Below are 27,550 nucleotides of genomic sequence, written 5' to 3' on the forward strand. Positions count from 1 at the left end.
TCATCACTGAAGTTATTGGAATCATATATGTAGGTTAAGATGACGTCTGTATATCAATGGCATTCTAGAACTGCTACATATGTATCTTTAAGGAGTCGTCGGTGGTCAAATATACTGGGCTTGATAATCTCTCAAGCAGATTGGTAGCGATTCATATACATATACTGGTATTCTAGCATAGTTTTATCTGGCTTGAACCCGTGGTCGCTCATCTTGGATCTGTACTCGCTCTCTCTCTATATATTTATATACATATATATATATATATATATATATATATATATATATATATATATATATATATCTTGGATTTGTACTCGCTCTCTCTCCACCCACCTCTCTCTCTCTCTCTCTCTCTCTCTCTATATATATATATCTGTTAGCCGTAAAAGGAAAATATAAATTGATTTATCATAGAATCTAAGTCTTTAATCTATTTATTTCATGAATGATTTAAGTTCTTCAAGTAACCCCAAAACCATCTTTTAAAAGATATCAAAGCCTACAAAATTGCCACGCACCTTCATCAACCTAGAATGATGTCGGGTTCGGGTTTTCGGTTTTATTTAATCTGCGAAATTAAGAAGACAAAAAAGAAAATCTGACACATGCTGTGAAACTTATGGTCACCAATTTACACACAAGCCGACAAACACAATATATATATATATATATATATATATATATATATATATATATATATATATATATATATATATATATACAGCATACTACGATAATTTACACAAGCTTCAGTTACTGTTTACATTCATTTCATCTTTCTCCATCACTGGCGGTGTATAACCCGCTTATAATGTGTGTGTGTGTGTGTGTGTGTGTGAGTGAGGTGAAGTGTACGGGGGCAGTGCCACCAGGACCACGCCCCCCATTTCGTTCCCGTCATATTTCTACAATAAATCGCTATGATGGGACGTGATATTCAATTACAGCCTACTGTAAAGATATATCAAAGACTGCAGCTATGGGCTTAACACAATATCACTAACACTGCAGTTGAAAGCGCCTCCACGATCACCTGCCCCCCTCCCCCCTTATATAAGAACATGAAGCGCCACGTTACTAGTGCTTATCACTATGATCTATTTAAATATGAAAAACAAATATTTCAATATATACCAATTTGCTTGTTCCTTATTATTGTTGTTGCATACTTCTCGCAGACTGGGAGAAGGAGTGGGGGGGGGGGGGGGGACGTAGGCGTATCGAAAATAGTCTGCCATTGCCAATTAATACAAGACATCTGTTAAATAAGCACATCACTGATTACGTCATCACAAATACATACCACATTCATCGGTGCAATCACTCTCTGTGTCAAAGTTGTTTGCGTTTCCTAGGCAACCGCCGTAAATAAATTCCTCACATACGCCCAAATCAGGATTGAAACCCCATCTCTGATATGTAGCTCTGCACGGCCCAGGCTCGATAGGAAGCTCGCAAGTGGGAACTGTGAAAGAGCAAAACATGAGACAATGAATAAATATGATATAGAGTTATAGAGAACGCGACGGCGACGACGACGACGATGATGGTAATGATGATGATAGTCCCTTAAGCGGATACTTTTACCCTCTCATTCTCATGAAACTGGGAACATTTGAAAATGCAACAACGGTTGATAATTATAGCTGAACCCAAACTCCCTTCACGATTTTTGGAAATAGAAATATTCAATATTTGAAAGAAGCATCTTTCTGGAATACCATAAAGTTAAATGTTTGTCACGCTATATATTTAATTATTGATCATTTCTAATAGATCAGATCTAAGCTTTCCTGTTTCCAAACCTACTTACTATATCAAAATCCACCTCCGTGTCACCGTTAAACCAATCCGTGAAACATCCGCCGCAGTAGTTGTCTACACAGGTAGCTTCTGGGTAAGCTGCACATGTTGCAAACTCGCAGGGTCTGACAAAGCAGTCGGCAGTTATACACCCTGTTGTGGAAGATAACATTATTTGTTTGTCAATTGCAAAAATTAGAGATAACGAAATGTTTAAAAAATATATATTTCAAAAAACAAGTTTCATGTGAAAATGGCTAGCAAATACCATTTCAAGAAACAGCAATGTAGCATCCTCATCAACTAAGGGCTGTTAGCTCTCTTGGTAGAACGCAGAACTTGTAATATGAGAACAATGAGATGAACCCAGCTCAACCATAAATTTCTATTGATCTTTTAAAATTTGTGTTTAATTTCTGTCAGTTTTCCGTTGTTCGTGTGCTTATATAAGAACATGAAGCGCCGCGTTACTAGTGTTTATCACTAGTAGCTATTTTATTATAAAAAAGAAATATTTAAAGATATACCAATTTGCTTGTTCCCTATTATTGTTGTTGCATAATTCTCGCAGACTGGGAGACGGGAGGGGGGCGTAGGAGTATCGAAAATAGTCTGCCATTGCCAATTAATGCAAGACATCTGTTTTATAAGCACATCGCTGATTACGTCATCACAAATACATACCACATTCATCGGTGCAATCACTCTCTGTGTCAAAGTTGTTCGCGTTTCCTAGGCAACCGCCATAAGTAAATTCCTCACATACGCCCGATTCAGGATTGAAACCCCATCTCTGAATCGAACCTTTGCACGGCCCAGGGTCGATTGGAAGCTCACAAGTGGGAACTGTGAAAGAGCAAAAAATGAGACAATGAATAAATATGATATAGAGTTATAGAGAACGCGACGGCGACGACGACGACGACGACGACGACGATGATGGTAATGATGATGATAGTCCCTTAAGCGGATACTTTTACCCTCTCATTCTCATGAAACTGGGAACATTTGAAAATGCAACAACGGTTGATAATTATAGCTGAACCCAAACTCCCTTCACGATTTTGGAAATAGAAATATTCAATATTTTAAAGAAGCATCTTTCTGGAATACCATAAAATTAAATGTTTGTCACGCTATGTATTTAATTATTGATCATTCCTTATAGATCAGACCTTAGCTTTCCTGCTTCCAAAACTACTTACTATCACAATCCACTTCCGTGTCACCGTTAAACCAATCCGTGAAACAACCGCCGCAGTAGTTGTCTACACAGGTAGCTTCTGGGTAAGCTGCACATGTTGCAAACTCGCATGGGACTGACCAAGCAGTAGGCAGTTATACACCCTGTTGTGGAAGTTTACATTATTTGTTTGTCTTTTGCAAAAATAATAGATAACGAAATGTAATTAAAAAATATATATATATTTCAAAAAACAAGTTTCATGTGAAAATGGCTAGCGAAACCCATTTCAAGAAACAGCAATGTAGCATCCTCATTAACAAAGAGCTGATAGCTCAGTTAGTAGAGCAAAGAACTTGTAATATGAGATCAAGGAGATGAACCGAGCTCAAACCAATATTTCTATTTTTCGTTGTTCGTGTGCTTATAAAAGAACATGAAACGCCGCGTTACCGGTGATTATCACTATGATCCATTTTAATATGAAAAGGAAATATTTCAAGAGACACCAATTTTCTTATTTCTTATGATTGTTGTTGCATAGTTCGCGCCGTCTGGGTGATGTGGGGGGGGGGGGCGTAGGAGAATCGAAAATAGTCTGCCACGTGTATATATGGGGGACGTTGGAAGTAACTTGTATATATATAGTTGCATGTGCCAGTTTGGGGCTTGATCCTGTCGGAAATCAACCAGGGCATACGCCGAAGATGTGGCCCCCGTGTATACGTCATAGAGTACACTGTGAGTATTATATGACTTATATTCTAAATTAAGCTCATTATAGTGAATATTGTTTTCGATACGTCGATTTCGTTTTGGACATATCGATTTCGCTTTCGTTACCACGATCTCAGCTTGGACATAACAATGTCAATTTGAATAATATTCAAATACATGGCGCACCACAAAACGAAACGTGTCAAAACGTCAGACGTGACATCGAGCTATCCAAACTGATAATCGACATAGTGAAACCCCAAACGTGTAGTTTCCATAGCACATGAGCTCTCAAAATTAAGAATGTTTAGATGCAACTTACAAGACTTGGAAAGTGCAATTTCCGGCCATCTGGGAGACAATTTTTGGCAACAATTATCTTGCATAACTACGCGTCAACCGATGGTGGCGCTCCGCTTAGATTGGTCATGATGGAAAAGGCGCACCCACTAAAATTCTATAAAAAAGTTTTATACGCACATCAAAAACAGCACTATAACATTTGGACGATAATGTTTCTCCATTTTCTCAACTGCCCCCTATATATTCAAGTGTAAAGAAAGGAAGATTTACACATAGTTGTCTGTTTTTTAAATACAACATCAAATGATGTTTTCTCAGTGATATGTAGACTATAAGTTAGGTCATTATATCTAATGGCAAGTTTGTGGTAGTAAACATTTACTAAAGACCGACTGATTTAGTCAGAGTTGGTTAGTTTATATGAGGTTTTGAGGCTAATCAACGATCATATAAAGTATGGGGTGCTCCCCTTCCCCATTGGGTCGCTGAAGCCCTCTCCCATGTAGCGGGTTCTGGGGGTGCTCGCCCAGGAGTATTTATTTAGACCTCATATGATCCATTCTAGTTGCTTAATTCATCATCGGCTGCATGCAAACAATCCCCAGATTGAACTTTTTGTCCCAGACTGAAGATGATAGGAGAGGGGACCCCCCCCCCCTCTAATCTGGAGCAACACCGCCTGTTCGTTCCTAAGTGTTAAATTACTCAATCTATATTCTCTACTTTTTGCGATGGATTACATATCCGCAGGTTTGATCGCCAAGGGTTTTCCCTTCAAACTTTATAGAGAACACTACGTAATGTAGGTTAGGTAATTTTAATCTTATTGAGTTTTATTGATTATTTTTGCGAACAAATAAAGGAATTGATAAACTATTTGAATGATAAAATCACTTACCAATGGAAGGAGCTTCAGCCTGAATCGCTGGCCAGTTCAAACATAACAGGATTATAAATAATCTCATTTTATTTTCTTGGACGTCTGACTTCAGCGAATCCTCAGATGATATTGAAATATTTCATGCAAGCAAATCAGACACCGATACCATTTCATGATATCTGATATTTCTTAAATTTCTGAACGTGAAAGCCGAAACTAAAATATAGGCACAGTGACGGTACTTAATGGATAAGTGATATCTCGACCGCATTGTGGAAAGCTGGACAACTATATCACATTACACTGATTAACCCGTATGATACCTCACTTCCTTTTGATCTATTATTTGATAATACGTCCTAGCTTTTTTTTTTTTTTATAAATACGACTTGATTTAAGTCACTTTTAATGACCTTGAAAAATTGTGAGGGGGATCCCGGATTGCAAAGTCGGCAATGACTTTAATTAGGATCGCAAAATCAGTAATTACTATTACGTTTAGATTCTTCCAACACGGCAACATAAACAAACGCTGTACTCAAAGCCGAAGTTTCCGTTGTTTGGCCAGGTGACGGGAGACCGTCATTTCTCAGAGAGGTTGCTATTACTAAAATCGTAGGGTCTGCACAGTTCGTCAATGATAGCAAATACATTCAACAGGTATAGCCTAAAACTATCAAAATAATATTAAAATTGTACTTAATGTGGAGTGTTCAGTGGTTAACGCCGGTGCCTTCCAATCATAAGGTCCCGGTTCGAGTCACTCCAAAATTAATGTTTGTCGTCTAGTTACGGAGTTGTTGACAATTGACAATTAATAATCATGGACGTTAAATATGAATGTAAGATACTTACTTCGGTCAGCTTGCGGCTTTGATAAGCCAATGAGGCTTCTTCGCGAGTTCCTGCTTGTAGGAGGATCTAAAATACATACATACATACTTGATAATATTCAATTAGCAAATGTTGATAATATAATGTAGTTAACATGTCTTTAAATGTTAAAAATATTTTGAGTTTGATACAGAAATTACTACCCCCCCCCCCCCTATACAATAGTCCATGTAACTGAATCTATGGTTAGCACCATTATGTTGATAGGGGTAAGTTGGTTTTAAGTTAAAACAAAAGTGGAAATATATCTATTACGTAAATAATTGCTTGCACGGCAGATGACATATAAGGATCACACGAATTTTGTCATGTATTCTGAAATAAAGTTCACATTCGACTACTCAAAAATGTATGTTTCATGCCAACCTTACGCATTACGGGTAGAACCCCTGTGACAAATCTTCTTCTTCTTCTTGTTTTTGGTTTTTATTGGGGGGGGGGGGCTGGTGGGGGAGGCAGGTGGTACCATATATTTTGGTCGTCCATGTTTATAGGGTTAGGGTGTTTGAAGGACGCTATATAGCTGCTATACAGAACAATATGGGTAAGGAAGAAGGTGGCTCACTAACATTGATCTTGCGGGCCACAGTGTAAGTTTGTATACAATCCACAGGACACAACCTTTCTAGACGAACCAAACCCATGCATTTACACACAAAAACGAAATATTACATTCATGGGAACTAAGCATTCAGAACTTCTACCTGTGCAGTGTCCACTGATTGCTCAGTGTGTTGAAATATCCTATGATAACTATGGTAGACCCCAATATACAACATTTTTTCATGTTTTCTCATTATGACATGCATTCATTCATTCAAAATTTCAATTCTTCTTCGTGACTGCTCGATATAGAAAAGGATTCGTAGGCCGCATTTATTAGGTCTTGAAATATTGGAGATTTACGAGAGGGCCGCACTTTATCCAACTGTGGGATGATATAAGACCATTTTATCCAACTGTGGGATGATAGAAGATGACTTTGTCCAACTGTGGGATGATATAAGACCATTTTGTCCAACTATGGGATGAGAGAGGACCACTTTGTGATTACAGGCGGATCCAGTTTCGGAAGTAACCTATGATATAGCGTCATGCAGCCATAACCCCCCCTCTCCCTTTCTTGTCCCAACTCCAGCGCGTCGTGAAATGCTGAACTTTTTATAAAAGAAAATACCTAACATAACTGACACAAGGATGGCCTTCACTCAAACATACATTAATCTTTACACACGAACATATATACATGACACAAGTATAGAAGTGGTCCGTAAAAACACACTTAATGGTTCATCAGAATCATCAGTCTTTTTATTTCATAAATGTATTTTATTTATCATCAAGTAACCCCAAAACCATCTTTTTAAATTATATCAAAGCAAGGAAATCAATTTAAGATGCTCCGTCACCAATATAGGATGTTATTATTCGATGATTTATTCTGCAAAGTAAAGAAGACAGAAAGAAGAACATTTAAGAATCATTTTATTAACATAGAACTAACAATGGGCGTAATATCTTTTGCGTATGTGACACCGAATAGATGGCGCTATTCACAAGTGTGCCTGACAGGACGTATAATGACATAGCTGCATGCTAATAGATTATACAGATAAGTGTTAAAAGTGACACCAACAAATAAAAAAGTAAAAAGTAGACAAAACATGGCTGAACTCTCTTAGGATTAATGCCAACATTCAAGCAGGTAAAATTGACTTTAAAATTTGGAATTTGACCAATCATTTCTGACATTTTATATTTAGTTCAATTAGTGTTAAGAGAGTTTCATTGAAACATACAATGATCAGTGCATATAATATAGTATATAAAGTGATAAAACCGTATACGTATGCAATGTATAAGCCTCTACAGCAATGTGAGCACCAGAAGTATGGAGGGCCATCAGTCTCAAACCGTGGGGAATCGACATATACCGATTTAAATCGACATATACCAATTTCCTTCGACTTCTTCAAGTTTCTAGCAGCTTAAATTGACTTTTACCGTTTTCAATTGACATATCCTTGATTTAAACTGGTAGATGTCGATTTAAATTGACTTATACCAGTTTAATTCGACATATCATCGATTTAAATCGATGATATGTAAAATAAATCGGTATATGTAAATTTAAATCGACATTTACCAGTTTAAATCGATGATATGTCAAATTAAATCGGTATATGTCATTTTCAATCGACATATACCAATTTAAATCGGCATATACCGATTTAAATCGACGTATTCCAATTTAAATCGACATATATCAATTTAAATCGACGACATGTAAAATAAATCGGTATATGTCGATTTAAATCGACATTTACCAGTTTAAATCGATGATACGTCAAATTAAATTGGTATATGCCATTTTAAATCGATATATACCAATTTAAATCAATGATATGTAAAATGAATCAGTATATGTCAATTTAAATCGACATCTACTAGTTTAAATCGATGAGATGTCGAATTAAATCGGTAGAAGTCAATTTCCTTGGACTTATACTATTTTCTAGCAGCTTAAATGTAAGCATTAGGGTGTAAGCATGTAAGCTTGTAAGCATATTAGAACTATGCTTCTACACTTTTGCTTCTGTTGGCTTTGCTTTGCATTAATTTTGTGACATGAAAGAATAAGAATCAGAATAAAACACAGCCCATTCAGTTTGGGCAGTTTTCTAAATAGGCTACTGTACTTTCATGTCCCACTTCAAAGTACAGTAAACTGACGATGTGAGTATTATGAATATGATATGTTACTTTATATTAGATACAGTTTATAGGAACTGTTGATACTGTCAGTATGAGTGCTTTGAAGAGTGATATGAGAGGACAGTATAGGTGGTATTACCATTAGAAAATTGTCCCAACTGGCCGCAAAGTTGTTAACATTTACGTATATTCCAGTGATTGCAAACAGTAGAAATTGTACAAAAGTGAATTCAACTGCTTTCACATCAATATGTAATCCACCGTGAGAACTGTATCATCCGCTCATTTATAGGATATCAAAGATATAAAGGATGAAAAGGAGCCTAGGGAGGAGAAGGGGGGGGGAGTATATAACATGCATATTTGCTGGAAACCCCGCACATTCACCTATCAGTTACCATGCATAGAAACAGAAACAACCCCATGCACGTTCAAGCCACATCTGCATACACGCTCAGACGGTAACAAGGCTCGTAGAAGGCTATAATTCATGAGTTTCATAAGTAAAGGTCAATATGTTGACTCATCTTGGGATACTGTTTGTTTCCGATTTACAAAGTACATTTTAGCCGAAATACAACCAAAACTTTTGTACATGTGTATCCACTGTACCAAAGTGTGTAAAGTGTAGCGTCGTTGTTGGTGAATAGCGCCACCAAATTTGTTCTGCTTAAGAAAAGTGCTAACTTTACGATCGATTGCGATCACGGTGTAAATTATTGAAATTCTGCCCTAGTTGGATATAGTTGGTAAGTAAGGTTGTGAATTTTACTACTTAAGGGTCACGGGGGCATGCGGGGATGTGTTTTAGAGTGTAAATTCATGGCAAGTGTGTCAACATATCATCTTAAATTATACGGCAAATGCCAGCTACATCTACTGTATCCTAACTTAGCTTCTGTGTATGCTTTTCACTAAGCCTAATGTACGCATGGCACACTCACGGGTGTTAGATTAACTTTGTATGTTTGTTTTCTTTAGTAAACCTCTCGACCAGTTGAAATAGTCTACGATCCTATGTTGGAGAAAGAGAGAGTTGCAACAACAACATGAGCGCAGAAGCACAACGAGCCACGTGTTTTGTACATTTCTTTATGTCTTGAGTTTACATAAAAGGTTTACAACTGCAACGGTGCAGGTATGGCTGAGTCAGAACCAAAGCCGGTTGAAGATAGCGGTGTGAGTGACGTTACAACGTTGAAGAGATCCTGTAGTGGATATGTGGGTCTATTAGCCAGGTATTACAAGGAGCTGGAGGCGCTTTTAACAGACCCCATGAATTATGAACTGGCCTCTAAGAAATACGCTGAGCTGAATAAAATATTTGAGTCTTACGTGACAAGGTATAATGAGTACGCCAGTAAGCTGGAAGAGAAGGAGGCAGATGTAGCCTCTGAGCAGTTTGAAGTTAACCGTGTAAACAAAGTTGAGTTTGACAAACGAATAACAGAATGGTTCCAGGAAGTCCAGAAGGTCCCAGACAAAGATGATAGGCCAACGAGATGCGACACAGAAGTAGAATCCGTTAGAAGCTATCGGTCAAAGGGTAGTGCGCTAAGCGACACTTCATCAATCAGACTGAAGGAGGCTAAGGCAAAGAAGGCATTGGCAGATCTGAAGAGGCAGCAGTTTATTAAAATGCAGAAACTGAGAGAACAGCAATTTCAGTTAGAACAGGAACTTGCTCGGGCTGAAGTAGAGAACGACATTGCTAGTGCTGAAGCCGAACTACACATATGGCAAGAAGAAATACGTACTGAAGATGGCCGAGGTGAAGAACCTAAAGGAACTGAGGATACTGGGAAGGTTGGTGACAAGCCTAGGGAAGTTAAAGGTCCATGTGTTACACTAAATCCTAATGCACCAGAATTCATTAATAATGTAGAGACTGGTTATGATTCTATGGGCAAGGGAAATTTGTCAAATGAAAGTAATCTGTCACAGTTTATGCAGGCCATTAATTTGTCTGTTCACATGCCCAAACCAGAGTTAGAGGTGTTTACTGGTAATCCAGTAGAATACTGGAGCTTTATTAATAATTTTGAGGCAAGCATTGCCAGTAAGGTGAGTGACGACAGAGTTAAATTAACTTACTTGTTGCAGTTCTGTGAGAATGAGGTAAAGGACAGCATAAGTTGTTGTGTGCTCATGGAGCCTACAGAAGGCTACCAGCGTGCCAGGGACATTTTAGCAAAACAGTATGGGCAACCGCATGTGGTCGCACATGCTCTGATTAAACAAGTGTTAAATAGAGCCCAGCTTAAGCCTAACGATGCCAAAGAGTTGTCTGACCTTGCAAGAAGTATGAGAAAATGTGAGATAACGTTGAGTCAAACAGGGTACTTGGCAGACCTGCATTCTAGTGACACCTTGCTGAAGGTCCAAAAATTGTTGCCCATGTATATGCAATCAGATTGGGCGAAAAGAGCACAGTCTAACATGCTAAGGGGCATTGTTCCTAATTTCAGGCATATCACAGAGTTTGTGGAAGAGTATGTGCAGGTAGCAAACAGTATCTATGGGAGAAATATGGGCACACAAGTAAAGGAAACTAAACAACTTCCTAGGGGAGTAAAGTACCCCATGAACGGTGGGAGAAGGTTGACTACATTAACCACGCAGAGTTCCCAAAGGGAAACCTATGTATACAAGGTAGCATGGAAATGTCCATGTTGTTCTCAGAGGCATAGCCTCGACGCATGTAAAGATTTTCAGAGCAAGTCACAAAGAGATAGGTTTAAGTTGATTCGTAAACTGAGGTTATGTGATAATTGCTTTAAGCCTAGGCATATCGCAAGTGATTGCAGGTTACAACCTGGATGTCAGGTAGAAGGATGCAATAGGAGACATCATACTCTTTTGCATATTTACCCAACTGAACGTAACAGCGAGAGTCCCCAGACAGGTTCCGGGGAGGTGGACAAAAATGAGAGAACTCAAGGAGTTAGTCTCTCGACAGTAAAGTCTCCAAGAGTATGTCTCAGAGTATTGCCTGTTAAAGTAAGAGGTAATGGTAGAGAAGTTACTACCCTCGCATTACTTGATCAGGGCAGTGATACATCTCTTTGTGAAAATGAGCTAGTCAGAGAACTAGGAATAGTGGGAGAAAGTGCAGTATATGAACTAAGTACTGTTAATTCCCCTGCCACTGTGACAAAGGGTGTAGAAATAGCTCTTGAGGTCGTAGGCCTGGAAGGCAACGAGAATATTGAGTTGCTAAATGTATGGTCAGTCGAAAGTCTCCCCGTAACAAAGCGTAGTATTCCTACCCAAGACCAGGTGAACAAATGGCCACACTTAAGGGACATAGAGTTCCAGACTATGGATAGGGAGAAGGTTCAACTTCTTATAGGGAGTGATACCCCTGAGGCATTTTGGGTCCTCGAAGAGAGAAGGGGAAAAAGAAAGGAACCGTACGCAGTGAGAACACCTTTAGGTTGGACGGTAATGGGCCCCCTAGCTGGTTCATGTGGGTCTCCCAGGTCGTTTTTAGTGAATCATGTTGCCCATGAAAGGCTCGAAGAACAGGTAAAGCGCTTCTGGGAGCTGGACCATGGGTTTGGGGGATCTGCAGATGAAAGAGTATGCGACTCTATTAATGATCAAAGGGCTCGCAAGATCATGGAAGACAGCGTCGTTCTCAAAGACGGGCACTATCAGATGAGGTTGCCATGGCGCCATTATCCACCTTCCTTGCCAAATAATAGGACAATGGTTGAGTCAAGACTTGGGAGCTTGAGGAAGCGGCTCCTCAAGGATGAGGATCTCCATCAGCGGTATAAGGCTGTTATGGAAGACTATCTGAGAAAGGGATATGCACGCAAGGTAGACGTGAGCGGAGATGTCTGTAAGCGAGGCGAGATCTGGTACCTTCCACATCATCCTGTGATTAATCCCAATAAGCCAAATAAATTGCGAATCGTTTTTGACTGTGCGGCGCAATACCAAGGATTATCCCTGAACAGTCAGCTCCTGCAGGGGCCGGACAATACCAATAGCTTGATTGGGGTGTTAACTCGATTCCGAGAAGAGAAGATTGCCATTGCAGCGGATATCGAGGGAATGTTTAACCAGGTCAGAGTGGCACCAAGGGATCTTGATGCTCTGCGGTTCTTGTGGTGGGATGAAGGCGATCTCACAACGTCACCACAAGAATTTCAAATGTGTGTACACCTTTTTGGTGCTACATCATCGCCGAGCTGCGCGGGATTCGCCTTGCGCAGAACTGCAGATGACAATCAAGACAGCTTTGATGAGGAAGTTAGGCAAACAGTGTATGACAACTTCTATGTTGACGACTGCTTAAGGTCAGTACGAACAACGGAAGATGGAAGGAGATTAATCCCCCAACTGCGAGATATGTTGAGCTTAGGTGGATTTCGTCTTACCAAATGGGTAAGCAATGATAGAGAAGTACTATCAATGGTCCCTCCTGCTGAAAGAGCGTCATCGGTGGTAGACTTGGACTTTACTCATCTGCCACTAGAAAGAACACTAGGGGTACTGTGGGACATGGAGTCTGATCGGTTCAAGTTCAAGGTTGCTGTCAAAGACGTCCCAAACACTCGAAGAGGTATTCTGTCAGCAACGAGCTCACTTTATGACCCCTTGGGACTTGTCGCCCCATTTACCCTGGAAGGGAAGGTTCTGCTACAAGACTTATGTGCGCAAGGCCTGAGTTGGGATGAACCAGTGAAGGATGAAGAACTTCGACGTTGGCAGAACTGGTTAGAGGAATTACCAGATTTAGAGTCTGCTGAGATCAGTAGGTGCATCAAACCACCATACTTCGACGATGTGAGTTACGATGTTCACATATTCGGGGATGCATCAGAACGAGGCTATGCCGTCAGTGCCTATGTGAGGACAAAGGATTCCGGAGGGAAGGTTCATTGTACACTGTTGATGGGCAAGGCCAGAGTATGTCCCATTAAGAAAGTAACCGTGCCAAGATTAGAATTAACAGCAGCGACTTTGGCTGTCAAGGTCGGCCAGGTTCTGCAGTCGGAGTTGAGCATCCCACTGAAGAGTACAACTTACTGGACGGACTCCACAACAGTCCTGTTGTATGTCCGCAATGAGGGTCGCAGGTTTAAAACATTTGTTGCAAACAGAGTGGCTGCCATCCGAGAAGCTAGTACCGTAGACCAGTGGAGGTATGTCGACACTCATCAGAACCCAGCTGACGATGGTTCGCGCGGACTACATGCTAGAGACCTAACGAGTACATGCAGGTGGCTGAATGGACCTGCATTTCTGTGGGATGCCGAGGAGAATTGGCCAGAGATTCCTTCTGGGATAGAAAACCTAGAGGGGAGGGAATTACCTGACAATATCCAGGATGAATGTAAGGTGAAAAAGCAAACTTACCTTAACACGACCAATGGTGTGGTTGCCAGATTGCTGGAGAAATACTCATCATGGACTCGGTTGAAAAGAGGGGTTGCTTGGATTCTTCGGTATAAGGAATACCTTGTAGCACGATACAGGGGTAAACAACCATGTAAGGAGACTGTCTTGTCCTTGCAAGAACTGAAAGAAGCTGAATTAGCCGTAATCAAGTACGTCCAACAGAAGGCCTTTCATGAAGAACTACATCTTCTCAGGCAGAAGAAGGTCAGTAAGCTGTGGAGTAACAATGCCTTCAACAAGATTAACCCGGTGTTACATGACGGGGTCCTACGGGTTGGTGGGAGGTTGAGAAATGCTCCTGTTGCATATGACGAAATGCATCCCATCATACTACCATCCAATGACAGAGTGACATCTCTGATCATTATCCATCACCATCTCCTTGTAGGTCACTCAGGGTCGGGCATGACCTGGAGCTCCCTCAGAAACAAATTCTGGATACTGAAGGGAGGAGCAGCAGTAAGGAAGGTAATTGGAAAGTGCTTCGACTGCAAGCGGAGAAATGCCCCACGCGGTTCCCAGTTTATGTCAGAGTTGCCATCAGTCAGAGTGACACCGGACAACCCACCATTTACCTTTGTAGGTGTTGACTACTTCGGGCCGCTGTGGGTGAAGCAGGGTCGAAGCCAAGTCAAGAGATGGGGATGTGTTTTTACTTGCATGACCATGCGAGCAGTTCACATAGAGTTGGCCGATAACCTGGATACCGACTCCTTCTTGAATGCTTTGAGAAGATTTATAAGCAGGCGCGGGACTCCAGCGAAAATTCTGAGTGACAACGGCAGCAACTTTAAGGGAGGAGAAAGAGAACTGCGAGAAGCGGTGCAGTCACTGAACAACGCAAGAACCGAAAATTTTCTGCTAAATAAGGAAATTGAGTGGCAATTTAATCCTCCGGCAGCAAGCCATATGGGTGGCATATGGGAGAGAATCATCAGGTCTGTGAGACGCATTCTGAAGGCGTTAGTGAAGGAGCAGCTCATCAATCAAGAGGTATTGACCACATTGCTGACCGAAGTAGAGGCAATCCTCAATGCCAGGCCACTAACACAGATCAGTTTGGATCCAAGAGATAACCAACCATTGACGCCAAATCACCTGCTCCTCTTGAAAGGAAATCCAAATATTGCTCCAGGAGAGTTTGTTAAGACCGATGGATATGGACGTCGCCGATGGCGCCAGTGCCAGTACTTGGCAAATCAGTTCTGGAGGCGCTGGATAAGGGAATACCTGCCATTATTGCAGACGCGTCAGAAGTGGAACAAGGAAAAGAGAAGCCTCAGAGTTGGCGACCTGGTTCTCATGGTTAATGAGAGCTTACCCAGGGGGAAGTGGTCCGTTGGAAGGGTGGAACAGGTGTTCCCAGATAGGTTCGGTCGGGTGAGGCAGGTAGAAATAAGAGTGGGTTCCCAATATTACAAGCGCCCAATTGTGAAACTGTGCCTATTGGAGGAGGCTGATAGTGAGTAATTGACTGCACGTCAGGTTATAGGTCTTGTTAGTTTACATTCAGCAAAGACATGTATTCAAGTGTTATTGGTCCTTATGTTCTGCATATAGTTGCAGTATGTTAAATGTTTACATCCATTTCAGTTCTTGTATGTTCAGTTAATGCTTTATATCTGTAAGTAATCTTTTAAGTGTATTTAGTTCTTTGGGAAATTGGGAGCAGTGTTGACAACGTCGCAAGAAATTAAAGGGAATGAGTAACCCCAAGTTAGCTCATTGGGGCTGGGAATGTAGCGTCGTTGTTGGTGAATAGCGCCACCAAATTTGTTCTGCTTAAGAAAAGTGCTAACTTTACGATCGATTGCGATCACGGTGTAAATTATTGAAATTCTGCCCTAGTTGGATATAGTTGGTAAGTAAGGTTGTGAATTTTACTACTTAAGGGTCACGGGGGCATGCGGGGAGGTGTTTTAGAGTGTAAATTCATGGCAAGTGTGTCAACATATCATCTTAAATTATACGGCAAATGCCAGCTACATCTACTGTATCCTAACTTAGCTTCTGTGTATGCTTTTCACTAAGCCTAATGTACGCATGGCACACTCACGGGTGTTAGATTAACTTTGTATGTTTGTTTTCTTTAGTAAACCTCTCGACCAGTTGAAATAGTCTACGATCCTATGTTGGAGAAAGAGAGAGTTGCAACAACAACATGAGCGCAGAAGCACAACGAGCCACGTGTTTTGTACATTTCTTTATGTCTTGAGTTTACATAAAGTTCATGGTGGATGTCCACTGATATATTTCAGATCAGAAGATAACGTTCGGTAAGAACATTATTGACTATATACGTTGCTTCAGATCGATAGGATCATGATGAGGGCGTATTCAAAAGAAATCACGTGAGCGTGACCCTTGACACACGAAGCAAACGATTCTATGGCGTTAGTCTATTCACGTGGCTTTATTACATCCAACCGACTGAGTGACAGTTCTTCCTAGGTAATTTACCGCTTAAAGCATTTCTAACCTATTTTTAAATTCTCTTGTTAGAATATATTCAATTAAATACTTATACTCTATTGATTTTGCAATGACCAATCGGGACTTAAATCATTACTTGCATATTCTTTTACATATATGCTACTTGTTCACTTAGGTAATCAACTACATTTTCTCTTTTTAGTGTAGGGAGAAAAAATCTTAATTCTTCGTTAACAATTTTGCGTATAAAAAAAGAGAGCAAAATTTCGAAATGAAGTAGTTATACGATTTCACCTTCTTAGATACTGAAGCTTAGCTATTTATAAAAACCATTGGTAATCATGTACTATACTAGTAGTATGCATAGCTATATACACTTGAGTGCAGTTTAAGGAATCCTTAGCTCAACCGCGTTTCATTGCAAGATCACAATGGAACAAGTAACATGCAAAGGAGCCATGCAAAGATTATTTAAATTGATTCAGGCTTGGGCCCTGGCGTGACTGAACGACATAACAACATATTACAGGATCGCCCATTGCATTCAACATACAAACACAAACAAACACATGGGTGCGTGTATGTAGGCAACTAAATACTACGTTGGTTGCAGCCTGTTTGCCACCTGTGATTACAGTAGAAAAGAAAATTATTAATGTTGCGCAAATATTATTTTCCCTTCCAGGCCCCTCGCTGCCGCTATCTTTGCGATCCTTTAAAGGTGGTAGGTCATCCTGTTCTGTGACGTCAGACTTTGTGTCATACACGCTTATGATAATAAAGATGGAATTCTGTGGTATGTTGTCTGACAGTTACCATTTATAATATTGGGAATTATTAAGTATACCATTGGCCTGTGTATGGACATTGTAATTTTGGTGAGATTTTGGTCACGTGACCAAAAAGTGAACAAAGACGAAGTACCACCTTTTCTCAACTTGTTCGCCCCCCAAAAATGTAAGCCTTACTTGGTCCACATGTATTTATGCACTCGTACTGTGAATAAAAATTATTGCCGTTTCCACCACAACCACCATATGCGAAGTGTACACAATCGCCATCTTGGAACCCCCAACGATGGTAGACACCATCACAAGGACCAACGTCTAGAGGCAAGCCGCAGACTACACGAAGGTAAAGTAGATAAAGATGTCGAAGGCTGAATTAAAGGTTGTATTTATTAACATTTACGAACAGCATATGCTTTCATCAAAATGTAGCCGTACGGTAAACAATATGTTTGGATGCCTATAAATTCCAGAAGGATATACTTTAACGATAGGAGACCGTAACATGTAAGTAAAGTCCTTGAAGTTCAATAATAGTTAGAGATCGTCTTACTTCTCACGCGGCCGGTACATGTAGCAAAGAATCACTTCTCCTCAACCCATAAATTTCTTGTCACATGTTGAAGGTAAGCTTAAAGAATACTTTTTAAATAAAAGAAAGAACCTGTGCACGAAAAACCAAACAACCGAACGACTGATCCGCTCTCAACTTCAGTCCCCAAGCTGCAGCGAGACTGTGACTGTGTCAGGTGTGTATCACGGTTCCACTACAAGAGGAACGTGATGCTACTGTATTTAGTTATGTATTTATTTATGTATTTCAACAACAAAGGATAAACTCGATTAGCGTTAATGTAATCTCCCCCGAGACATTGGAATAATAATACAAAAATCATAACAAAACGCATAAAGAACACAAACGAGTATAAAATGACGACAGTGAAGAAGAAACATAAAATGAAATTACAATGGTATAAAAAATAGTACAAGGAATGATCAAAATCATAAAAAAGTAAGAAACATGGTGTTTAATGAGCTGGCATTTTTACACTCCTTACGTATTTCGGTTCACTCCTTAGCAGAAACATAGGAAAATGTTTTGTTATGATACTGATTATTGCCGCCTAATAATAAATAATTCTTTGTGGTGGATCTTAGGGAATGGTAATGTATATCATTGATGTGATTGAACGTATCCGGAAGGTACTGTGGAGCCAGACCATTTAATGACTTATATATCATTGACAATATTTTACATTTCAACTTTTTTTCGAGTGGGGAGCAGTTCAAAGGTTTAAATGGGTCTTCTGATCTATCATCACATGTTGCATTGAGAATAATCCTTTCTGCAACTTTCTGTAGACGACTAAGACTGAGAACATATCTAGCACTACTCATACCCCAAACTAAACTACAATACTCAAGCTTCCTCAAAATATTATCCATTATAATATAGAATACAAGTATTGGTATCAATTAATGGTTTATTGGCCTAAATAAAGCCAATCTACCGGATAGGAGCTTGATACAGAATCGACCTATTCATTCCAAGATAATTCATTGAAGAATTTTACGCCCAGAATCGTTTCACAACATATGCTCTCGATTACAGTATCTTGAACCAATCAACATACATGCCATTTGCTAACATTAGCCATATCCTCAATAAGTTTGGTATTTAAATCATCCATGGACTTTCTCTTCATATAAACTGTTGAATCATCTGCATTCATATACACAGAGCAATGATTAAAACGTTGACCTTTAATTGTCATTTATAAACACAGCAAAGAGCTAAGGGCCCAGGATTCACGCCTGTGGCATCCCACATGTGTGTGATTGTTTTACTGGTCGGAGTAACAACCTCCTCAAAGGTAACGAGTATCGTTTCCATTGGGGGTGCAACCTGGAATCATCATATGTAACAGAAACATGGCAATTTATTGCATGCCTGATAGTGGAAAGTGTAGCACCGCTTATGCATTTTACTTCGGTATTGCCAAAGGTTGCATGGGTAAGGTCACGGACCAATGAATCGTCTATTAGCAATTTCAGTTTGGCGTATAAGTGATAATCCTATCGGTTGATGAACCCTGGACGGAGGATCAAGGTCAGAGAATATACTTTTAAGTGCTCAGATAATAGCAAATACCTAATTTACATCAGGGGCGCAAACCTCACAAACGAAATGAAATTAAAAAATGTATATGAGGGGGAAAAAGTGTACTGATGAAAACGTCTAGCGAAACGCATATCAAAGAAACAGCAATGTAGCATTGTCACGAAACAACTTGGGGCTGATAGCTCAGTTGGTATAGCGCAGAATTTGTAATCGGTCGACGAGTCGTTCGGTACCTTCGTGGTTGAGGTACACATTATCCTTGAACAGGCTTCTGTCTGCTTTACCATCGGCATATTTCATACAGGCAGATGTTTGTACATACCCCACTCCAATCTAGTCGTCGGGTTATCTTTAGGCTGGCCTCCAGGTGGACCAATGTTCGGGTATGCTGGTCCAATCTGGGGCAGGGTCCGAAGATAACGATACTGGGGCTGGCATTTGATAGTTGTACTGAGGTAACAACCTCATCAAAGGTAACGAGTATCGTTTCCATTGGGTTTCAACTCGGAAACATCATTTGGTGGAAGGGTAGCACCGCTTATGCATTTTACTTCGGTATTGTCAAAGGTTGCATGGGTAAGGTCACAGACCAATGAATCGTCTATAAGCAGGTTCAGTTTGGTGAATAAGTGATAATCCTATCGGTTGATGAACCGTGTTTAACTGCGCTAGCATAGTTTCACATAGTACCTGTCGTCACTGGTTTCAGATGTATTGATTTTATTATTATTATTACTACACCGGTGCTAATATAGCGCAAAATCCCGGGGTTCATTGTGCTCAGCAAAACATATACAAAATATAAGTTAACATACAATTGAATACACTTAACCATAGGTTTGTTTGAAATTAAACGTTTCTAACGATGTTTTGAAAGTGCTGATAGAGGTAAGGCTTCGTATTTCTGATGGTAACTTGTGCCACAACGGTGCAACATGGCTAAAAGCTTGCTCCCCGACTCGTTTGTTTGATCTACAAGTTGTGAGAGCAGAAGTTTCAGAGGATGACCGAAGGATGCGAGAAAGCTTGTGGATATGAATTTAATTCTAAACCAGAACTTCGTGTGTATCCTTTAAAATGTGATAACTTCTCAAGATGATCAATTTTGAGAGGCAACGAGCGGAAAGGAGCGGCCACACATAATAACATTACACTACCACCAAGACACACTCTTAAAGTTAGTGTCGACAGGAAGAATGCAAAAGAGAATGTCATCGGGTACTATGCGATGCACTCGTAGCGACTAAACATAGCAGCGTGTGGCAACGGTGTACTTTGATTCTCTCTTGCCTGTAGGCCCAAATTATGACGAGCTAAGATCTTTAACAGTCTACTTGATTCTCATAGCGTTATCAGTTGAAACTGGTAAAGGCGAGGAACCGTGAATCAGTCAAAACCGACCGACCGGTGGTAGTGACACGGTAACATATGATAAACCATATGTCTGATCGCATGTCAATGCAGATTTCAAGCAATTTTTGCGTGTGTACAATGTTATCTCGTCAAGATGGTAATTTCAAATTATAGATGTCAAGGGTGCCTATCTCTATAAGCTTCCGTAGAAAAGCGATACCCACAATCTCTTAGAATGCGTGCGAAAATATGAGTGGAACTGTTGAGAGATGTCTCGTTAGTCCAATCAATCGTTATAGGTTTGTGTGCTTAGGTTATAACTGTTTGTAGGCTACTTCCGTCTTAGTGGGAACTGATCGTAAGTGTAAGACATGATAATATATCATCACACAAATTGAATTAAACTGACCAACGGTTCTTCACCTTTACCAGGTTTGACTAATAAAGTTATGAGGATCGGCTGAACAGTCTGCAAAGTGATACATAGAATCCCCAGCTGAAGCTTCAATATATTTCAAGATCTTAATTTGATATTGCAAAATAAAGGTACGCGACTGCTAGATCATTACTGTTGTTAAACTGCGTTCATAGGAAATAGACATTATAAAAAATGTATACCGGTTTGTGTTTCATTAATTTACATTGTTTCTAAGACCAAATGCAGTGTTTAGTAGTACTGTGTGTGGTATGTCATAAGAACGCTCTATTCATTTTTAAAGATGAACGATCAGTTTCTACATATGACTATTTGGTTTGAAAAAATCTTGCATTAGTTTACAACATATTGACTTACCGATTGGCCTACAGTCAGAGCAGCATTCACCTTCCGGAATATAGGTTTCGTAACCGACGGCACAATCAGGCAAGGCACAAAGCACAAGACGGCAGTCAATCCCTGGACGGAGGATCAAGGTCAGAGAATTTACTTTTAAGTGCTCAAATAATAACAAATATTCCTAATTTACATCAGGAGCGCAAACATTACAAACGATATGTTACTTAACATATATATGAGGGGGAAAAAGTTTACAGATGAAAAAAGGCTAGAGAGACGCATTACAAAGGAACAGCAATGTAGCATTGTCACTGAGCAACTTAGGGCTGATAGCTTAGTTGGTATAGCACAGAACTTGTAATCGGTCGATGAGTCGTTCTGTACCTTTGTGGTTGAGGTACACATTATCCTCGAACAGGCTTCTGTCTGCTTCACCATCGGCATATTTCACAGAGGCTGACATTTGCATATACCCGCACTCCAATCTAGTCGCCAGGTTAACTTTAACGCTGGCCAACAGGTGGACCAATGTTCGGGTATACTGGTCCAATCTGGGGCAGGGTCCGAAGATAACTATACTGGGGCTGGCATTTGATAGTTGTACTGAGGTAACAACCTCATCAAAGGTAACGAGTATCGTTTCCATCGGGTTTCAACTCGGAAACATCATTTGGTGGAAGGGTAGCACCGCTTATGCATTTTACTTCGGTATTGTCAAAGGTTGCATGGGTAAGGTCACAGACCAATGAATCGTCTATTAGCAAGTTCAGTTTGGCGTATAAGTGATAATCCTATCGGTTGATGAACCGTGTTTAACTGCGCTAGCATAGTTTCACATAGTACCTGTCGTCACTGGTTTCAGATATATTGATTTTATTATTATTATTACTACACCGGTGCTTATATAGCGCAAAATACCGGGGTTCATTGTGCTCAGCAAAACATATACAAAATACAAACATACAATTGAATACACTTAACCATTGGTTTGTTTGAAATTAAACGTTTCTAACGATGATTTGAAAGTACTGATAGAGGTAAGGCTTCGTATTTCTGATGGTAACTTGTTCCACAACAAAAGCGCGACAAGGCAAAAGCTTGCTCCCCGGCTCGCTTGTTTTGATCTACGAGTTGTGAGAACAGAAGTTTCCGAGGATGACCGAAGGAGGCGAGAAGGCTTGTGGACATGGATTTTATTCTAAATCAGAACTTCGTGTGTATCCTTTGAACAAGTGATAACTTCTCAAGATGATCAAATTTGAAAGGCAACGAAGAAAAGGAGCGGCCACACATAATGACATTACACTACCACCAATACGCACTTTAAGATAGTGTGGGCAGGAAGAATGTTAAAGAGAATGTCGTCGGGTACTATGCGATGCACCCGTAGCGACTAAACGGTGACAACGGTGTGATTTGATTATCTTTTGCCTGTAGGCCCAAATTATGACGAGCTAAGATCTTTACCAGTCTACTTGATTCTCAAAGCTTTATCAGTTAAAACTGGTAAAGGCGAGGAACCGTGAATCAGTCAAAACCGACCGACCGGTGGTAGTGACACGGTAACATATGATAAACCATATGTCTGTTCGCATGTCAATGCAGATTTTAAGCAATTTTTGCGTGTGTACAATATTATCTCGTCAAGATGGTAACTTTTAAATTATAGATGTCAAGGGTGCCTATCTCTATTAGCTTCCGTAGAAAAGCGATACCAATGCGTGCGAAAATATGAGTGGAACTGTTGAGAGATGTCTCGTTAGTCCAATCAACCGTTATAGGTTTGTGTGCTTATGTTATAACTGTTTGTAGGCTACTTCCGTCTTAGTGGAAACTGATCGTAAGTGTAAGACATGGTAATATATCATCACACAAATTGACTTAAACTGACCAACGGTTCTTCACCTTTACTAGGTTTGACTGATAAAGTTATGAGAATCGGATGAACAGTCTGCAAAGTGATACATTGAATCCCCAGCTGATGTTTCAATATATTTCAAAATTTTAATTTGATATTTCAAAATGAATATACGCGACTGCTAGATCATTATTGTCGTTAAACTGCGTGCATAGGAAATAGGAATAATAAAACATGTATACCGTTATGTGTTTCCTTAATTTGTACTGTTTCACAGACCACTAGAAATGCTGGTTTGAAACAATCTTGCATCAGTGTGCAACATATTGACTTACCGATTGGCCTACAGTCAGGGCAGCATGCACCATCCGGGATATAGGTTTCGTAATCGACGGGACAATCAGGAAAGGCACAACGCGCTAGACTGCAGTCAATCCCTGGATGGAGGATCAAGGTCAGAGAATTTACTTTTAAGTGCTCAGATAATAGCAAATACCTAATTTACATCAGGGGCGCAAACATCACAAACGAAATGTAATTAAAAATATAAATGAGGGAAATAAAAGTTTACAGATGAAAAAAGGCTAGCGAAACGTATTATAAAGAAAGAGCAATGTAGCATTGTCACTGAACAACTTAGGGCTGATAGCTTAGTTGGTATAGCGCAGAATTTGTAATCGGTCGATGAGTCGTTCGGTACCTTCGTGGTTGAGGTACACATTATCCTTGAACAGGCTTCTGTCTGCTTTACCATCGGCATATTTCATAGAGGCTGATGTTTGTATATACTCCACTCCAATCTAGTCGTCGGGTTATCTTTAGGCTGGCCTCCAGGTGGTCCAATGTTCGGGTATGCTGGTCTAATCTGGGGCAGGGTCCGAAGATAACTATACTGGGGCTGGTGTTTGATAGTTGTACTGAGGTAACAACCTCATCAAAGGTAACGAGTATCGTTTCCATTGGGTTTCAACCTGGAAACATCATTTGGTGAAAGGGTAGCACCGCTTATGCATTTTACTTCGGTATTGCCAAAGGTTGCATGGGTAAGGTCATAGACCAATGAACAGTCTAGTAGCAAGTTCAGTTTGACGTATAAGTGATAATCCTATCGGTTGATGAACAGTGTTTAACTGCGCTAGCATAGTTTCACATAGTACCTGTTGTTACATCATTGGTTTCAGATGTATTGATTTTATTATTGTTATTACTACACCGGTGCTAATATAGCGCAAAATCCCGGGGTTCATTGTGCTCAACAAGACATATACAAAATATAAGTTAACATACAATTGAATACACTTAACCATAGGTTTGTTTGAAATTAAACGTTTCTAACGATGATTTGAAAGTGCTGATAGAGGTAAGGCTTCGTGTTTCTGATGGTAACTTGTTCCACAACAAAAGCGAGACATGGCATAAAGGTTGCTCCCCGGCTCGCTTGTTTTAATCTACGAGTTGTGAGAGCAGAAGTTTCCGAGGATGACCGTTGGATGCGAGAAGGCTTGTGGATATGGATTTTATTCTAAACCAGAACTTCGTGTGTATCCTTTGAAAAAGTGATAACTTCACAAGATGATCAATTTTGAAAGGCAACGAACGAAAAGGAGCGGCCACACATAATGACATTACACTACCACCAATACGCACTTTAAGATAGTGTGGGCAGGAAGAATGTAAAAGAGAATGTCATCGGGTACTATACGATGGACTCGTAGCGACTAAACGTAGCAGCGTGTGGCAAAGGAAAGACAATTAGGAAAGGCACAACGCACTAAACGGCAGTCAATCCCTGGACGGAGAATCAAGGTCAGACAATGTACTTTTAAGTGCTCAAATAATAACAAATATTCCAAATTTACATTAGGGGCGCAAACACTATAAACGAAATGTAATTCAAAATACATATATTACAAAAAGAAGTTTACAGTTGAAAATGGCTAGCGAAACGCATTTCAAAGAAACAGCAATGTTGCTTTGTCACAGCTAAGGGCTTGATAGCTCAGTTGGTAGAGCGCAGACCTTGCTATATGAGAACGTGAAATGAACTTCAGTTCAAAACAAACTTTCCATTGCTCTTTTAAAAAATTTGAATAATAGCCGTCAGTTTTTCGTTTTCGTGTAATTATATAAGCCACTTGACCAGTGATTATAACTACGATCCATTTAATATAAGAAAGTTTAACTGTATATAAAGTTTCTTATGATCTATTATTGTTGTTGCAAAGTTCGCACCGACTGGGAAGGTGGTGGGGGGGGGGGGGTGGGCGGGGCATAGGGAGTATCTAAAATAATCTGTCATTGCCAATTAATGCAAGACATCTTATATAAGAACATGAAGCGCCGCCTTACTAATTGATTATCAACAGTGGGAACTGTAAAGGAGCCAAAAAATAGAGGCAATGAATTAATATGATATAGATATATAGAGAGCGCGACGGCGACGACGATGATGATGGTAATGATAATGAAAGTCCTTTAAGCGGATACTTCTACCATCCCATTCTCATGAAACTGGGAACATTTAAAAATGCAACAACGGTTGATAAATATAGCTGAACCCAAACTTCCTTCACGATTTTTGGAAATAGAAATATTCAATATTTGAAAAGAAGCATCTTTCTGGAATACCATAAAATTAAATGTTTGTCACGCTATATATTTAATTATTGATCACTTCTTATAGATCAGACCAAAGCTATCCTGCTTCCAAACCTACTTACTATCACAATCCACCTCCGTGTCACCAATAAACCAATCCGTGAAACAACCGCCGCAGTAGTTGTCTACACAGGTAGCTTCTGGGTAAGCTGCACATGTTGCAAACTGGCAGGGACGGACAAAGCAGTGGGCAGTTATACACCCTGTTATGGAAGATAACATGATTTGTTTGTCTTTTGCAAACATAAGAGATAACGAAATGTAATTTAAAATATGTGTATATTTTGAAAAACAAGTTTCATGTGAAAATGGTTAGTGAAAACCATTTCAGGAAACAGCAATGAAGCATCCTCATCAACTAAGAGCTCATAGCTCAGTTGGTAGAACGCAGAACTTGTAATATAAAAACAATGAGATGCACCCAGCTCAAACCAAAATTTACATTGATCTATTAAAATTTGATAGTAATTACCGTCAGTTTTCCGTTGTTCGGGTGCTTATATACGAACATTAAGCGCCGCGTTACAAGTGAATATTACTGTAATCTATTTTAATATGAAAAGAATTTTTTAAGATATATCGATTTCCTGATATATTATTATTGTTGTTGCATAATTCGCGCCGACTGGGAGAAGGGAGGGGGTGTAGGAGTATCAAACATAGTCTGCCATTTACAATAAATGCAAGACGTCATCACAAATACTTACCACACTCATCGGTGCAATCACTCTCAGTCTCGAAGTTGTTTGCGTTTCCTAGGCAACCACCGTAAGTAAATTCCTCACATACGCCCGATTTAGGATTAAAACGCCATCTCTGAAATGCACCTCTGCACGGCCCAGGCTCGACAGGAAGCTCACAGATAGGAACTGTTAATAAAGAGCGAAAAACAATCAATACTATCATATATAGATACAGAGAACGTGACAACGGCGATGATGACAGTCCCGTAAGTAGATAACTTTACCCTCCCATTCTCATGAAATTGGGAACCCTTTAAAAATGCAACAAAGGTTGATCATTATAGCCGAACCTAAACTTCCTTCATGAGTTTTAAAATAAATGTTTTCAATTTTTTAAAAGAAGCATCCTCCTGGAATACCATACAATTAAAATGTTTGTCACGCTATATATTTAATTATTGATCATTCCGTATAGATCAGACCTAAGCTTCCTGCTTCCAAACCTACTTACTATCACAGTCCACCTTCTTGTCACCGATAAACCAATCCGCGAAGCAACCGCCGCAGTAGTTGTCTTCACATGTAGCTTCTGGGTGAGCTGCACATGTTGCAAATTGACAGGGACGGACGAAGCAGTTAAAAATTGTGTCAGTACAGCCACCTGTAAGAGCAAAAAATAATTTTATAATTTATGGCTTTCACATTTGCACAAAAGACTCAATTTTAAACAGATGACAGATGTTATTTGTTAATATGTGGTAGATCGATTGACTCAGCATGAGTCATATTTTATATTCTGTCTTCGGGTATATTAAATACATTTCGAGTTTCAAATGTTGAAAAAACATTCTATATATATATTTTTTTTCAATATGCTTCATTTTGTGTGCATATATCGTCTTACTAACTGAAGGAAATGACTGGACGAATAATTATTAGAATATAATGGAAGTATTCGGCAAAATGACTG

General features: G+C 39.7%; 3 protein-coding genes across 12 annotated transcripts in view; 1 reads left to right on the forward strand and 2 right to left on the reverse strand.

The window, feature by feature from the left end:
* Positions 1-369: 369 nt before the first annotated feature.
* On the reverse strand, positions 370-5,584 carry LOC139971579 (isoinhibitor K-like). 2 transcript variants are annotated; one of them, XM_071978189.1, is made up of 4 exons: positions 4,908-5,572; positions 1,817-1,959; positions 1,307-1,468; positions 370-571 (listed from the first exon to the last, which is right to left on the reverse strand). In XM_071978189.1, exons 1-3 carry the CDS (start codon positions 4,972-4,974, stop codon positions 1,355-1,357), a joined length of 324 nt encoding a protein of 107 aa, XP_071834290.1. In that variant the 5' UTR covers positions 4,975-5,572; the 3' UTR covers positions 370-571; positions 1,307-1,354. The 2 variants fall into 2 exon arrangements, with proteins under 2 accessions (XP_071834290.1, XP_071834291.1); XM_071978190.1 differs by lacking the exon at positions 1,817-1,959 and having other exon boundaries at positions 4,908-5,584.
* Positions 5,585-7,076: 1,492 nt separating this feature from the next.
* LOC139971577 (uncharacterized) overlaps positions 7,077-27,550 on the reverse strand; it is a 53,784-nt gene continuing 33,310 nt past the window's right edge. The window contains exons 15-21 of one of the 9 annotated variants that reach the window (XM_071978178.1): positions 27,092-27,241; positions 26,605-26,766; positions 25,960-26,100; positions 23,575-23,676; positions 21,400-21,501; positions 17,312-17,467; positions 7,077-7,224 (exon numbers count right to left, since the gene is read on the reverse strand). In XM_071978178.1, coding sequence (XP_071834279.1) covers positions 7,220-7,224; positions 17,312-17,467; positions 21,400-21,501; positions 23,575-23,676; positions 25,960-26,100; positions 26,605-26,766; positions 27,092-27,241 — 818 coding nt within the window. In that variant the 3' untranslated portion in view covers positions 7,077-7,219. The remainder of the gene's footprint in view (positions 7,225-17,311; positions 17,468-21,399; positions 21,502-23,574; positions 23,677-25,959; positions 26,101-26,604; positions 26,767-27,091; positions 27,242-27,550) is intronic. The other 8 variants (XM_071978182.1, XM_071978180.1, XM_071978179.1 and 5 more) reach the window with 8 other exon arrangements.
* On the forward strand, positions 8,095-17,305 carry LOC139971576 (uncharacterized). The gene is made up of 2 exons (XM_071978177.1): positions 8,095-9,247; positions 9,480-17,305. The coding sequence occupies exon 2, from the start codon at positions 9,639-9,641 to the stop codon at positions 15,378-15,380; it is 5,742 nt and encodes a 1,913-aa protein (XP_071834278.1). The 5' UTR covers positions 8,095-9,247; positions 9,480-9,638; the 3' UTR covers positions 15,381-17,305.

This window comes from Apostichopus japonicus, chromosome 8 (genome assembly GCF_037975245.1).
Source record: "Apostichopus japonicus isolate 1M-3 chromosome 8, ASM3797524v1, whole genome shotgun sequence".
Lineage (NCBI taxonomy): Eukaryota > Metazoa > Echinodermata > Holothuroidea > Aspidochirotida > Stichopodidae > Apostichopus > Apostichopus japonicus.

Excerpts from the sequence above, each read along its gene's own strand:
- LOC139971579 (XM_071978189.1), bottom strand. The coding sequence starts at position 4,974 with ATGAGATTATTTATAATCCTGTTATGTTTGAACTGGCCAGCGATTCAG. Across the intron at positions 1,960-4,907 it reads GGCTGAAGCTCCTTCCATTG|GGTGTATAACTGCCGACTGC; the intron begins GTAAGTGATTTT and ends CTTCCACAACAG. Across the intron at positions 1,469-1,816 it reads CGGAGGTGGATTTTGATATA|TTCCCACTTGCGAGCTTCCT; the intron begins GTAAGTAGGTTT and ends GCTCTTTCACAG.
- LOC139971576 (XM_071978177.1), top strand. The coding sequence starts at position 9,639 with ATGGCTGAGTCAGAACCAAAGCCGGTTGAAGATAGCGGTGTGAGTGAC.